The following is a 16,258-nucleotide window of genomic DNA, read 5'->3' as shown; positions in this document are numbered from 1 at the left end:
TCATTTTTTTTTTTTCCAATTAAAGTTTATTGGGATGACAATTGTTAGTAAAGTTACTGTGGGGACAGAGTCCCAGAGAGCAGTTTCCAGGCTCTTGGCCTCGCCTGGGGAGATGTTGGCTCGGGTAGTGAATGACCATCAACTGTGATTGGTTGGCTATCAGCTGTAACTGGTTAGCCAATTGGCTCTGATGTAACCGCAGGGCTGCGTTGATTGGTTGGTTGGTTGGTTGATAGGCAGAGAAGTGAATGGCGGACTGCGGATCGTGTGGCTACTACTGCATGTGTCTCGCCCAGCGGCCAGAGAGAATATAGTGGTATGACTCCCCTATCTATGGCTCCGTGGGTGTTCCTATTTGGTCTCGCCATATCCTGCATTCTTATGTGGGAAGTGGGACCAGAGGCCCTGCAGGCCGCCCCGCATGACAGTTACATAGATTTCGGGTGTACAATTGCACCTGTAATACATCATCTATAAATCCCATTGTGTGTGCACCACCCTGAGTCAGTTCTCTTTCCATCACCATATATTTGTATTTTTTTTTTTAATTATCAAAAAAATCTGTTGTATGGGTATATCACGTTTTATTTATCCATCAGTTGATAAAGATTTAGGTCATTTCCAAGTTTTTTCTTTTATGATTAATGCTATTTTGAACATTCATGTACAATTTTTTATGTGGATATATGTTTTCAGTTCTCTTGGATATATAGCTAGGAGAGTAATTGCTGGACCATAGCAATTGCTATGAACAATTACAAAAGGTTAAACATAGAGTTAACCTTTTGAGGATCTGCCAGACTGAAAGAAGTTGAGCTATTTTATATTCCCACCAGCAATATATATGAGCGTTCCAATTTCTCTACATCCCTGTCAACACTTTTTATTGTTTTTTATTTTCATTATAGCCATCCCAGTGGATACTATTGTTATTTCCTGGATGTATCACATAAAAAGATTTTTCAAGATTGGTGCGAGAAAGAATATGCCTTTGTGTTTACTTGTATTTCCAAACAGGAGATATTTCTACTGTTGATATATGTATCGCATTGTAATACCCTTAGAGCAGCGCTCTCTCTCTCTCTCTCTCTCTCTCTCTCTCTCTCTCTCCTCTCTCTACTCTCTACTCACTCTCTCTACTCACTCTCACTCACTCTCACTCTCTCACTCACCCTCACCTTGGCGCTATTGCCATCTTGGGCCAGATAATTTTTTGCGTATGGGGGGAGCTATCTGTGCATTGTAAAATTTTTGGCGGCATCCCTGGCCTCTACCCACAGATACAGTGGCATGACCACCGGCAGTTGTGATAACTAAAATTGACTCCAAGCATTTCCACATGTCCCCTGGGGGATAAAATTACCCCTGGTTGAGAACTTCACTGCTTTAGAGAAAGAAGTACACTATAATTTTGTGTTCATATACTTTTTATAATCAGTCTAGATTTTTGCTGTTATTTTATTTGCAATAATATTTAACTTTGCTCAGCAAAATTTTAATCTTTCAAATAAGAAAAATAGGTTTTTGCCTTAAAATCTTGCTAAATAATTTTCAGAAAAGTTTTTCCTCAGTAAGGTTGAATTTAGATTGATAGAATAGAGGCAAAGTGTCTCATTATGTATATATTTTTAGAAAGTTTACTTTTGAAATAGAGATTTTTGGGGCACGTATGACTTGTATGCTTGAATAAATTTTTAGAATATATAATCCTAGATATTGTGTTATATATTTTAGAGAAAGTTTAATTTAGCAGATATTTTTATTTTTAGAGTGAAACCTGGAGAAATTACTTATTTTATTTCAAGTAACTTTGTAACCTGATTGGTGACAGAGATAGGACCAGAAGACTTACGGTTGTTTTTTTTTTTTTTTTTTTTTCTGGAGGCAGATTTGCTTGTTTATTTGTTTTTGTGGTGAAGATAAGATTATTTAACATATGGGAATGGAAAAATTAGTTTGCTTTTATGTAAAAGTTTAAAAAGTCTCATTTCATATCATACAGACAAATAAATGACAGATGGATTATAGTAAAAACAGTAAAATAAAATAGTTTTAAAAAGTCAGGCAAGGAGAAAATAGAATAAAGTAGAAGCCAACATTTCAAGGTGGTGAAAATACTCTGTGTGATAGTATAACGATGAATACATGTCATTAATTACATGTATGTCCAAACCCATAGAATGTGCGCCAGGTTTACTGTAGACTTTGGGCAACTGTGATGTGTCAGGTCGTCAGTTGTAACAATGTCCCACTCTGCTGAGGATGCTGATAACGTGGGGGCAGGGGCCGGGAGGGGGCCTACACATTGTGGGGACAGCAGGTATGTGGGGAATCTCCGTACCTTCCTTTCAATTTTGCTGTCAGCCTAAAACTGCTCTAAAAAATAGTCTTTATAAAGTGTGGTAGGGGGAGACTAATCAAAATTTTAAAAAGGAAGCAAATACAACTAATAACATTTTTAAAAAAAGAAACAAATACATCAAGTCTCTGGAAATTTAGTGTGATGGTAAAATAAACTAAAAAGAAAACCTGGATAGAGTAACATTATGTAAGTTTGGCTTTTTGCTTTTTAACAAAACAAACCTGCGTTCCATTATACCATTAGGAAGACCTGTTCTTTTGATTCACAGTTCAGTGTTTTCCCCATTATACCATGTTTTATTGTTTATATATATATGTATATATATGTAGAAAATTGTACAGTGTGTAGTGTTTTGTCTGACTCATTTCATTGGCATATGTTTTTTAAAATTTACCCATGTTGCATTATCTGTAGTTCATTCCTTTTTATTGTTGAGTAGTATTTTTTAGGTTATTGTGAATAATGCTGCTGTGAATGAATATCTTGTATACTAGTCTTTGTGTGAACATATGTTTTCATTTCATGGAGTACTTAGAAGGGAAATTACTGAGTAACATGGTTAGTATATGTTTGCTTTTATAAGAAACTGCCCAACTTTTCCAAGGTGGCTGTACTGTTTTCCATTTTTACCAGCATTGTGTGAGAATTCCATTTGTTCCACATGCTTGCCTGAGTTGTTTTTTGTGTTTATGTTTATATATGTAATTTTATCATGATTTTTGTTAGTGTGTAACTTTAATTAGTGTGTTCTGTGTGAGACTCATTTGAGTAGAAATGTTTTTGTGGAGATTGTCAGTGTTTTTTTAGAGCACTAGAAATGTGATCAATATAACTTTGGATCAAACAATCTATTCTTTTATTCACCCTCTTTACCCTTAGAATTAGCTCTCCATTTAGAAGTGTAACTTAATGCTTTTAATATTTAAAAAAAAACAAATAACTTTCTTAGTGAATTAGACATGTTTAAAAGTAAATGTGACATCCTTCCTACATTCCATCACCAAATAATTCAAGATAGTATCTGTCTTTTTTATAAATAGCCTTTAAGATATACAAACATAATTTATATAAAGAATTTTAAACTTGAAAATTAATACACAGGTGAGAGAATTCTACATAATTAAGTATGCACAATAATTTATTGTTATCTTTTTTACAATAGTTTTTAATTTCTAGTAATTTTTAATTTCTAATGCTGTTTCCTTTCCCGAAACAGGTTTTTTTATCTGACTGTCTTTAAGAGGGAGAGAGGGAGGTAAAAAAAACTCTTCCTGAGTTTGTTGAGGTTTAATTGTTTTCGGCTCAAAATAATCTGCATACCAGGGTGGCACTGTGGAGACTCGCTCAGTTCCCCGCACAGTTTTATAACTTGTCTCTTTCTATTACTAGAATGTAAGAACTTTGAGACTTGGTGCACTGTCTATTATGTCATATATATATGAACTGTATCTTATTCCCACCATGTGTCCAGATTTAGAACAGTGCCTGGCTTATAAAAGGCATTTAATAAATATTTGACTGACTCTTTAGTGACTGCTTGTAGCAGGCCCCAAGATATGTAAGCCTCTTGGAGGCTTGGGCCTGACTTCCGGGCTTTTCTATGGTTTACTGTTGCTGTGAATTAGGGGAGAATGATGTATCTCATTGCTGTTTGGGAGAGCTTGGATTACCTGATATATTTTGTCAGCTCAGAATTGTTGAGAGTATATGTGTATTTGTGTGTGTTTTAATCAGCTTTTGGTTGCCTTTCTCTTTAGGTATCTCTACAAATAGAGTTAACACAGCAGGTTTCTACCCTTAGAAAGATCTGCTTACAAGATTGGTCTTTGACTGGCATCTGAGAAATTGGATTTTGGGAGTGTTCCTACTGTTTCATAACCAATAAGAGCTGTTTACTATGCCTAAACTGTTTATATAAACAATATGGTTTATGTCGAACACCTCCTTTTCTTCTGAGAGTCTGGAATTTTGGTATGTGTTAGGCAGAGGATACCTATATGACCAGCTCCCCATTAAAAACTTTGGACACCGAGTCTCTAATAAACCTCCTTGGTTAGACAGCATTTCACACGGGTTGTCACAATGTACTGTTGGAGGAATTAAGTGCATCCTGTGTGACTCCATGGGGAGAAAACTCTTGGAAGTTTGTACTTGCTTTTCTCTGGACATAGCTACATATGGCTTTCCCTTTGCTGATTTTGGTTTGTGTTATTTTGCTGTAATAATTATAGTCATGAGCACAATGATATACCGAGTCTTGTGAGTTCTCCCAGTGAATCACTCAACCCTAGGGAGGTTTCAGGGACATAGTATCGAATTCAGAAACATCCTAAAGAGGCACTTTATGAAGATTGTAATCTTCCCACTCTGCTCTCTCTTTGACATTATGGGAATGCTCAGCAGAAAGACAGTTTAATCTGTTGTAATCTGGATGTAGAAATATGTAAATTAAGGGGTAATTATTTCATTTTTCAAAGGATTAGAAAAATAAGGAACTTCCCTGCCTGATTTATTATAATTGAATTTAGAAATTTGAGTTTACACCCAATTTTATAGGGACATTTCTATTAGGTTAAGACACTCTGTCCTTTGTAAATTTCATAATAGAATTGTAGTGATACTCTGAAATCTCAGTTGTGTTTATCCTAAGAAATTTGTGTTCTAGGAAAGGGATACTGTTGCTTCAGTTACTCAGTTATTTGCCCCATTACTGCAAGGTTCCTGTGTTGTTTATTTTAGATAGTTCATTTTGACACTTAGATAAACAGAAGCCTAACACACAGCATACCCAGAATTAGTCCCTGAACTTTGTTCCAGGGTAAAGATAAGGCATTTAGACTTCTCCAGTACAGATAAATGTATTACAGCTACTGAAAAATGGGTGTTATGTGACTCTTAGGTTGTTTAGAGAAACAGTGAAGGTCTTAAAAAAAAATTCCTGCCAACAAAACTTAAGGGAAAATTTATATTCATTTCTAGAACCTGGTTTTAAGAGGATTATAGATTAGGCACAAGATTCTGTGACTCAGTTAAACATCTGCATGTATCATTTGTTCACAACATGCATGAAAGTTCCTCTGTACTATGTTGTCCTGTTCTTGTTCAGCTTTATGCTTGTGTTCCTGCCTTTTTAAAAATGGACTTAGTTGAGGTATAAACTGCATGTGTTTAAACTGTACAATTTGATAAATTTTTATGACTGATAATACTTGTGAAAACCCCCCACCACAGCCAGCAGATAAAACATTTTCATCACACACCAAGTATTCCTTGTGCCCCTGCCCCTTTGTGGTCTGTTTTGCCCTCTGCTCTTAGCACCAGCCAACCACTGATCTGCAGATTACTTTGTATTTTCTAGTATTTTATATGAATGGAATCATGTATGTTCTGTGTAGTGTCTTAAACACTTAGCACAACGGTACTGAAATTCATCCATATTGTTGCATGTATCGTAGTTTATTTCTTTTACTTCTCAGTAGTATTATATGGATATATTACATTTTGTTGATCCAGTCACCAGTTTATGGACACTTGGATTGTTTCCATTTTGGGGCTATTGTCAATAAAGCTACTATTATATTAATAGTAGGTTTTGCGTGGACATAGTGTTTCGTTTCACTGGTGTGCCCTACCTTTTTTCATTAAAAAAAAAGATGGGTTCTGGTAATAATACTTCCAATCCTTGGCCAAAAATAGGGGAAGATAACTCATCAGTCATTCACTTATTCAGCAAACATATATTGAATGTGCTGAAGACATAGTGGTGAACAAGAACTCAACCCCTGCTCTTACAGAGCTTACAATTTGGTGAATAAGCCCATGCACATTGTAAGTAATAAGAAGTATAGAAATTGCGTGAAGTATAAAATGTTATGCAGCATAGGATAGGGGTTCCCCTCTCACTGGTGATTAGGGAAAGAATCTTTGAAGAAGAAATATTAAGATGAATAGGAGTTAAGTAAAGAAGGCATTCTAGGTAAAGGGAAGAGAATGCATGAAAGCTCCCAGGTGAGAAAGAGAATGAATGATACTGTATGCCTGTTGTCTGCATGAAACTAGAGGGATTTGCAGTTGCTAGATTGTGCAGGTTTTTATACACCATCCTAAGGATTTTGGAAATGAAAATCGAACAAGGAAATGACATAGTCAAATTGTGGATCTCAGTTTAGTTTATACTGTGTTTTTTTTTACTGTGTTTTTATACTGTCAGTTTTTTTTTTAAGTACTTCATAATCTCTTCATTTCCAAAAATCTACCTGCCATCTTTAATTCTGTTGATTACAGTAGCCCTTCCCCCCATCCACGGTTTTGCTTTCTGTGGTGTCAGTTACCTGCAGTCAACTGCAGTTTGAAAATATTAAATGGAAAATTTCAGAAATGACAATTCGTATCTTTTGAATTGCACACCGTTCTGAGTAGCATGATGAAATCTTGCATGGTCCAGCTCAATCCCACCCAGGATGTAAATCATCCCCAGTCCAGGGTATCATGTTTTATATGCGACCTGCCTGTTAGTCACTTAGTAGCCATATTGTCAGAAGGTCACTAGTAGCCTAATGCTACATCACAATGCCTACGCCCTTCACTTGACTTCTCATCTTGTAGGCATATCACCTCACGTGATCACAAGAAGAGTAAGCATAGTACAGTACGATACTTTCAGAGAGAGAGAGAGAAAGAGAGAGAGACCACATTCACATAACTTTTATTACAGTATATATTATTATAATTGTTTTTATTTATTATAAATTATTGTTGTTAATTCAATCTTGTCCACCCAGAGATGATCACTCTTTATATCTTTGGCTTTTTGCAATTGTAAACTGTGAAATTTCAAAAATTGAAAATAATTAGAAATTCAAAAGAAAAAAGGATTAAAATAAAAATTTTAAATTTTCTAAGTTGACCAAATATCTAATTGGCAGGCATTTTGGAATCAGACATGTATGTGTTTGAATCTTTACCTTGATATCGAACAACTGGGTGATTTGGGATAACTTCTTACCCCTATGTATGACTTAGTTTCCTTCTTTGTGAAAATTGAAATGATAATCTCCTAGGATTATTGGGAGGATCACCAAGAAACCAGTTATAATTCCATTTAACAGTTAAATGTATAATGTTTTTCTTTCCCAAGACAGCAAAAGTTTGCTATAATTTAGGGAGGTTAGCTTGTTTTTGAGATGGGTAAAATTTTTGACCAAAGTTATAAAATTTCTACTTACCAAGATACATATTTTGAAATGTAGTATAGAACATTTCTATACTTTCAACTTTGAATTGATTTTGACATTCTAGGATTATTATATAGGCTTAATTTTTTTTAAACCTTGCCCTGTCAATTTTCAGAAAGTAATTAACTTTGAATGTTTGATATAATTTGACAGTGAATCCTTCTAGGCCTGGTGCTTTCTGTTTTGGAAGGTTATTAATTATTGATTCAATTTCTTCAATAGATATAGGCCTATTCAAATTATCTTTTTCTTGTGTGAGTTTTGGCAGATGGTATCTTTAAAGGATTTGGTCCATTTCACTTAGGTCAACACATTTGTGAACAAAGAGATTTTCACAGTATTTCTTTATTATCCTTTGAATGTTCACAAGGCTCCGTACCAATGTCTCTTCTTTCATTTCTGATATTAGTAATTTGTGTCCTCTCTTTGTGTCTTAGTTAGCCTGGCTAGAGGCTTGTCAATTTTATTGATCTTTTCAAAGAATCAGCTTTTGGTTTTGTTGATTTCTTATTTCTATTGATTTCCTGTTTTCACTTTCATTGATTTCAGCTGTAATTTTTATTACTTCTTTTCTTCTGCTTAGGTTGGTTTTAATTTACCCTTTTCTAGTTTCCTAAGGTAGAGAAGTCTCTTTTAAAAATTCAATTATATGTGCAATGAATTGATACATTAATCCACTGATACATATTCAATAATTGTACCTAATTATTTTTAAAATTTACATAAGTAAAATTTACTCATTTTTGATGTCAGTCCTATGAGTTTGGACAAATGCATAGTCATGTAACTACCACCCAAACAAGCATGCATCTCTAGTCATTTTTACTTCATTTATTGTAGAGCGGTATAAGGATAAGGTGATTGTTACCTAGATTTTGTAATCTTTGAATGGGAATATGATATTGAGTAGAATCCATGCATTAGGCTGGTACAAAAGTAATTGCGGTTTAAAAGGTTAAAAATAATTGCAAAAACTGCAATTTTGCACCAACCTAATAAATGTGAAAACTGTCTTCCCTTAACGCGTTGGGGATTGGTGCTGTACAAAATGAGTTAAATAAACCTGATCTTGCTATAGGAACATGTGAAGTCAGCCTCTGGCTTGGTGGGAGAGATATACGTGGAAACAGAAAATATAATGCTATACAGGGTTAAAACAGATATGTGAAGAGCTGTGGGGATGCGGAGCATATCATTTAACAGTCTAGAGACTTCAGTGAAGAACAGGAAAAATGGCATTCAGGATAGTGGGAACATGATGTGTAAAGGTCAGGAAAGGCTGTGGCATATTAGTGTGGTGGGAACTGGGAATGGGTGAGTGAGTGGGATGATTGGCAAAATGTAGATTGGTTCCCAGGGCCAACTTACCCGTTAGGTACAGAAGGCGCAGGGCCTGGGACCCACAGTATCTGTGGAGGCCCATGAAAATGTTTTATTTTAAAATGAGAAGGAAAAAAAATTTAGATTGAAGGACATGTTTTAATATCTAATATTAATATATTGTCTTTCTACAATGCAGTTGTAAAATATAATTCTAAATTTTTTTTTGTGGAGGAAGGGGCCAATGAAAACATAAGTTCCTAAGGCCCACAAAAGTTACCATGCAGCCCTGTTTGGTCTTGATTATCATGGGCCTTCTATGCGAACTGAAGAGTTTGGATTAATTCTAGGAGCATCAGGGAGCTAATAGATTTTAATAACTACAGTCAGCTCTGTCATTTAGGAAGATGCCTCTGTCAGCAGTTTGGATGAGATTATTTCCAGTTTAATGTAGTTATGTTAATCAAAATTGTTTTAGTGTTTATTATAACCAAATATCACCTGTTTAAAATGAGGAGAGTAACTTTTTTTTAAGATCCATGTCTAAGTACTATACCTGGTTAAGAATGTTCCTTAAAAGACCCAATTGACCATACTTGACTGATCAAACTTTGTCTAGCTGTTGACAAATTTAGAACACTTACATGTAAATGATAAGGCCTCTGTATGTGATCTGTGACAATATAATGCTAGGCTATACTGTTTCCTAGTTTACTCTTAGTTTCATCCTGTTTTTCCCTATATTTATGAATAATTCAAAACTTTGTTTTCGTTTGTAGTTTGAATCTTTGAAGTACGAATCTTTGTGTTGTATGTACTTTAGATGTAGAAATTGATTTGGTTTTAATCTCTAATTGGTAAAGTTTGCAAATTAGGGCATAATCTAAGGAAATATTAGGATTAAATATGTAAGATAATGTAGTAAATATAATTAATCTTTTCTTTAAAGGAATTTGAATATGTGATTACATGTGGTAAAAATATGGTAGAATCAGGGCGGATGGATGGCTCAGTGGTTGGAACGCAAGCTCTGAACAGCAGGGTTGCCGGTTCAATTTCCACATGGGCCAGTGAGTTGCGCCCTCCACAACTAGATTAAAGACAACGAGCTGCCGCTGAGCTGCTGGAGGGGTGGCCCGATGGCTCAGTTGGTTAGAGCACGAGCTCTCAACAACAAGGTTGCCGGTTCAATTCCCATATGGCTGCGCCCTCTGCAAGTAAGATTGAAAACGGCAACTGGACTTGGAGCTGGGCTGTGCCCTCCATAACTAGATTGAAGGACAACGACTTGGAGATGATGGGCCCTGGAGAAACACACTGTTCCCCAATATTCCCCAGCAGGGAAAAAAATGTTAGAATCACAATTAAGCTAATATCCTAGAATTAGTTTTTATAAATAGGCTATATTATATTTTCTGGCCATTTAATTGATATTAGTAAATATCTTCTAGAAGACTAGCTGGAGTGGTTTTAAAAACCACCATTGTAGAAATCAAGTCACATTTATTTTTCAGTAATTATTATCTGTGATTACTGAATTCAGTAATTACTATGTCCGAACAGACTATGTATAAGATGTTTGAGGAGTAGAAATCTGTATTACCTACTTGTGAACATGCTATCTACCTAACCCAATACTTTGAAGGTGCTTTCTGTTATAATAAATATGACAGGTCTATGAGTATTAAATGGTTTTGGGTACACATTTGTTGGCTCTTTCATTTCTTCTCTAGAATTTGGTCTTCGTTTTGTAGGTTCGGAAACATTATTTTAATAAATCATCTCCAGTGCAAAGGGGCTAGTGAATTAGCTATACTACCGTGTTTCCCCGAAAATAAGACCTAGCTGGACAATCAGCTCTAACGCATCTTTTGGAGCAAAAATTAATACAAGACCGGGTCTTATGTTAGATAAGACCCAGTCTTTTTTTTTTTTTTTTTTTTTAAAGATTTTATTGGGGAAGGGGAACAGGGACTTTATTGGGGAACAGTGTGTACTTCCAGGACTTTTTTTTTTCTTCCCAAGTCAAGTTGTTGTCCTTTCAGTCTTAGTTGTGGAGGGCACAGCTCAGCTCCAGGTCCAGTTGCCATTGCTAGTTGCAGGGGGCACAGCCCACCATCCCTTGCAGGAGTTGAACCGGCAACCTTGTGGTTGAGAGGACGCCCCAACCAACTCAGCCATCCGGGGGGCAGCTCAGCTCAAGGTGCCGTGTTCAATCCTAGTTGCAGGGGCCTCTGCCCACCATCCCTTGTGGGACTCGAGGAATCGAACTGACAACCTTGTAGTTGAGAGCCCGCGCTCCAACCAACTGAGCCATCCGGGAGGCAGTTCAGCTCAAGGTGCCATGTTCAGTTTTAGTTGCAGGGGGCGCTGCCCACCATCCCTTGCGGGACTCGAGGAGTTGAACCGGCAACCTTGGTTGAGAGCCCACTGGCCCATATGGGAATCGAACCAGCAGCTTTCCGAGTTAGGAGCATGGAGCTCCAACCTCCTGAGCTACCTGGCAGGCTGAAGACCCAGTCTTATATTGTAGTAAAATAAGACCCGGTCTTATATTAAGTTTTCCTCCAAAAGACACATTAGAGCTGATTGTCCAGTTAGGTCTTATTTTCGGGGAAACATGGGAAATAAGATACACACCCAAAATGAAGAAATAAATCAGAAGCCCATGAGGAATATATTGACCAAGTATGTTATACTATTATTCTGGCTAGTCAAACACATTAGGAAAGTCTACTTTCAGAAACAAAGATCAGCTGTTGCTTTTGATAACCTTCTACTTCTTTCTTATTCTCAGCAATATTGGTAAATGTTTGTTAGTTGATAAATTATGTGGCAAATGTTCTCTTAAAATTAGTTAAATTAGATTATACGGAGAAAGATTGATTGACATTGAAAGTACACAGTGTGATCAAGAAATACAGTGAGTGTTTAAATTAAAAAAATTTATTATGGTAATAGACACATTACCATTAATCCCCCTCAAAATACTCCTCACTTTGAACACTCTTATCCCATCGTTCTTGCCACTTTCTGAAGCAGTTTTAGGAGCCTCTTTCGTGAGTGTCTTTCGAGAGCCTCTTTGTTTAGCTGTGCTGTTGTGGCTGCCTTGATGTCCTGAATAGATTCAAAATGTTTACCTTCCATGGTCATTTTGACTTTGGGGAAGAGCCAAAAGTCACGGGGTGCCAGATCCGGTGAATAAGGTGGATGAGGACACACCATAATGTTTTTATTTGACAACAGTTGCCGTACCAGAAGCAATGTGTGACATGGAGCATTGTCGTGATGGAGGATGAAACTGTTTGCCCATTTCATGTTACTGTGTTGTTTGTGACCCATGATTTACATCACACCTTAAAACACACCTTCTCTCAACTGTAGCTCACACCAGACTAACTGCATCAAACAACTTGAAACTTGTCACACACTGTTACTAAGGTTAGACAGCCCACTTCCTGTATTGAAGACCCCATTCTTTCCATTGGATGGCATTTGTCAGCAGCATTCACCATATTTTATGATCACAACGGCAAGGCTACGTGTCACACATTGCTTCTGGTATGGCAATTTCTGTTAAATAAAAACTACAGTGTGTTCTCATCCACCTTATTCACTGGATTTGGCACCGTGTGACTTTTGGCTCTTCCCCAAAGTCAAAATGACCATGAAAGGTAAACGTTTTGAATCAATTGAGGACACCGAGGCAGCCACAACAGCACAACTAAAAACACTCACGAAAGAGGACTTCTAGAACTGCTTCAAAAAGTGGCAAGAACGATGGGATAAGTGTGTTTGAAGCGAGGGGGAGTATTTTGAGGGGGATTCATGACAATGTGTCTTTTACTGTAATAATTATTTTTTTTATTTAAACATTCACCGTATTGTTTGATCACACCTCATACATTGGGTTGTCACTGTACTATAAGGGATTATTGAGCATTTCTTCTTCTGGCTATTATATTGATACATTTATAACAGAAAGTCATTTTCTTTTTGCCTACTTACTGCTTTAGTTTTTAAAAACAGATATATTAAGATAAATTTATCTACCATGAAATTCACTTATTTTAAGTGAACAATTTTTTTTGTAAATTTACAGTTGTGCTACCATTACCACAATCTAATTTTAGAACATTGCCATCCCCCCCAAAGGAAACCATGTATCCACTTATAGTCACTAAGGATGAGGACATCCTTAATTTATGGTGCCTAATGATGTGTGTTTAGCTTTGTACAACTGAGTGTAAAATGTAATAAATGAGTACTGTAGAATTTCCCCAAATTATCTATCCCTGTATGCTTGTTATTTTGTTTTGGAGGTTTGATAATTTAGACATGGACATTTTTATGATGTTACTTCTTTATTTGGACATGAAATTATTTAATAGGAGAAAGAGTGGTAAAAATAATTTGTGTAAGAGGGGAATTGCTTTTGGGAAATGAGTATTCAAGTTTGCTTCTTCTTTGGAGGTTACAAATTAATTAATGAAGAGAAAGAAGTTATTGAATAAATATAAAATCACAAATTTATTTGAGCCTTTTTAGGGATTTAGTAGGGAAATTTATAATACCTTTCAAATTAACTCTTTTATAAATAAGTTTTTAAATGATTTTTAAAGATTTTATAAATAATGTTTTGCAAAGATTATCATAAAATTAATTTGTCTTCTATTTTTTTTTTATTTTAGCTTCTCAGAATCAAGAACGTCTATGTGCATTTAAAGATCCTTATCAGCAAGACCTTGGGATAGGTGAGAGTCGAATTTCTCATGAAAATGGAACAATATTATGTTCAAAAGGTAGCACCTGCTATGGCCTCTGGGAGAAATCAAAAGGGGACATAAATCTTGTAAAACAAGGCAAGTAATACTTTTTCTACCTGAATTAACTTTGTATTTCGTGGAACTGAAGTTTATCTAAAAAAAGACATGGTGGAAATTACAACCTTCTCCTGGAAAACCGTAAATTTAAAAGTATCTATATATTCATCCACAAACACCTAATTTGTAAAGGGTAATTGATTTTTAGCTTAATGTTAATAATATCTTTCTTAGTGTAATGTTAATAATGTATCCTTATTGTATGAAGTTTAGAAAATACAGAAACTAAGAAAAAGAAATGTCTGCAATTCCATACTCTTGAAAACTTTTTACTATATTAGTTTATTCCCTTCAGATGTATTTGCTATGTACCTCTATGTTTATAGGTGTGTGTACTTTTTTTTCAAAATTAGGAAAATAATGTATAAACAATTTTATACCTAATTATTTCTATTTTAAATTATATCATGAACATTTCCCCATGTCTTTATATATATTTTGAAAACATTCTTCTCCTCTGCACAGTATTTCGTTGTATATACATATCATGATTTACTTACACATTACTCTTTTGTTGAACATTGTGTTGTTTTCTGGTTTTCACTGTAATAAATAACGCTTCAGTGAAGATCTTTTTTACATAAACCTTTGTTTTTATCTGATTATTTCTTTGGAATAGATTCTTCAAGTTAGAATTATTAGATTATAAAACATGAATATTTTAAACTCTCTTCATAAAAACTGCCATGTGCCTTGCTAGAAGTGCTATATACACTTACATTTCCTCCAGCAGTGTATGAGAGTGTTACTGAATCCTTGTTACAACTGTGTATTGTTATTTTTTAAACCTAGAACAATTTCATAGATATAGAAATGACATCTTACTGTTGTTTTAATAATAATTCTTCTATTAATGATGAAGTTATACATTTTGTTCGTGGCTTCTTTCCCCTATGAAATGCCTGTTTATACTTTGCCATTTTTCTTTCATTTAAAAAATGTATGTTTCCTATTGGTTTGCAAATGTGTTATAACTTATGTGTACACTCTCTGTCACATTGATTGCAATTATTCCTTAGTTTGTTGTTTTCCTTTTAGTTTTGTTTATCGTATTGACTCCTAATTTATTTAGATTCATATCAATTTGTAGGATGTTGGTCTCACATTGGAGATCCCCAGGAGTGTCACTATGAAGAATGTGTAGTAACCACCACCCCTCCCTCAATTCAGAATGGAACATACCGTTTCTGCTGCTGTAGCACAGACTTGTGTAATGTCAACTTCACTGAGAATTTTCCACCTCCAGATACAACACCACTCAGTAAGTAGTTAAAGTAACTCGTAATTTTTTTCTCCAAAGATTTGCAAAATTAAAAATAATATAAGAACATTCAGGTTTGGCAGGAATGAGAAGGAGAGTTCCAGTATCATGAGACTACATCTAGCCAACACCTGAAATCCAAAAGAGGTGCATGCACCAGGATGTGCAAGGTATTCATATATTACCAAGTGAATGTAAATCAAAATACTATATTTTCCAGCCCCCATGGAGGGGAATTTGGCAATATCAAGAAAACTACATTTGTTTTTACTCTTTTATCCAGCACTTCAGTTATAGGAATTTATCTTGAAGATACACTTTCAACAGTACGAAAATACATATGCGTAGTTATCTATTGCAGTATTGTTTGTAACTGCATACTATTTGAAACTACCTAAATGTCCAAGAAGAGGAAGTTAATTGAAATAAACTATAGTACATGTATGTAATGGAGTAGTAACTGTACAGCTAGAAGAACAAAAATAAGTAAGATCTCTATGAACTGATATGGAGTGATTTCTAGAGGTGATGTTAGATAAATAAAAAGCATATATAGTGTGCTATCTTTTGTTAAGGAAGCTTATCTTAAAAAATCAAAGAAAGTATAAACCAGAAAATAATGAAGTTGGTTCCTTATAATGCATAGAGGGAATGGAGCGGAAAGGATATAGGAAGGAGCAACAGTCCACTGAGTATATATATAGCCTTTTGCATGTAGTTTTGACTTTTGGAATCATGATGCTGTTATACACATGCAGAAAGGAAAATTAAATAAATAAGGCTGGGAAGGGGTGAAAAAAACCAAAACTAAAAGCAAACTGAAATAAATGAGCCCAATTGTATTTCACATAAATATCATAATCACACTTAAGGGAAAAAGAAAGAACTAATCTAAGGATTTTACAAACACAGTATTTGATTACATATACATACTCTTTTGGGTGAGATGGGGTGTAAGATGTGGGGGGAGAATTGTGAACAAATACTGAACTCTTTAGAAGGTTTGTTTTTTTAGTAGTGTAGACAAAACAATTCTGAAACAACTATAGGTGTATTGTATTACAGGATTAAGGAAATGAATATATGTGTTGATGATCTTGGGAACCAGTGTTCGTACTGAAGGAATAGGAACACAATTCTGTATGAGGGAAGGCAAGAGAATCTTAATGTGAATAGATTGTAATTCAAGGTATCGGTA

At 35.2% G+C, this 16,258-nt stretch overlaps 1 protein-coding gene across 2 annotated transcripts in view; it reads left to right on the top strand.

Moving 5' to 3' along the window:
• Positions 1 to 16,258, top strand: part of BMPR2 (bone morphogenetic protein receptor type 2) — a 134,306-nt gene that overhangs the window by 58,696 nt on the left and 59,352 nt on the right. For both annotated transcript variants that reach the window (XM_033111423.1, XM_033111422.1), the window contains 2 exons: positions 13,608 to 13,778; positions 14,890 to 15,060. In XM_033111423.1, the coding sequence (XP_032967314.1) occupies positions 13,608 to 13,778; positions 14,890 to 15,060 (342 nt within the window). The remainder of the gene's footprint in view (positions 1 to 13,607; positions 13,779 to 14,889; positions 15,061 to 16,258) is intronic.

This window comes from Rhinolophus ferrumequinum, chromosome 8 (assembly GCF_004115265.2).
Source record: "Rhinolophus ferrumequinum isolate MPI-CBG mRhiFer1 chromosome 8, mRhiFer1_v1.p, whole genome shotgun sequence".
In the NCBI taxonomy this organism is placed as follows: Eukaryota; Metazoa; Chordata; class Mammalia; order Chiroptera; family Rhinolophidae; genus Rhinolophus; species Rhinolophus ferrumequinum.
This window is presented reverse-complemented; position numbering and strand designations above follow the sequence as displayed.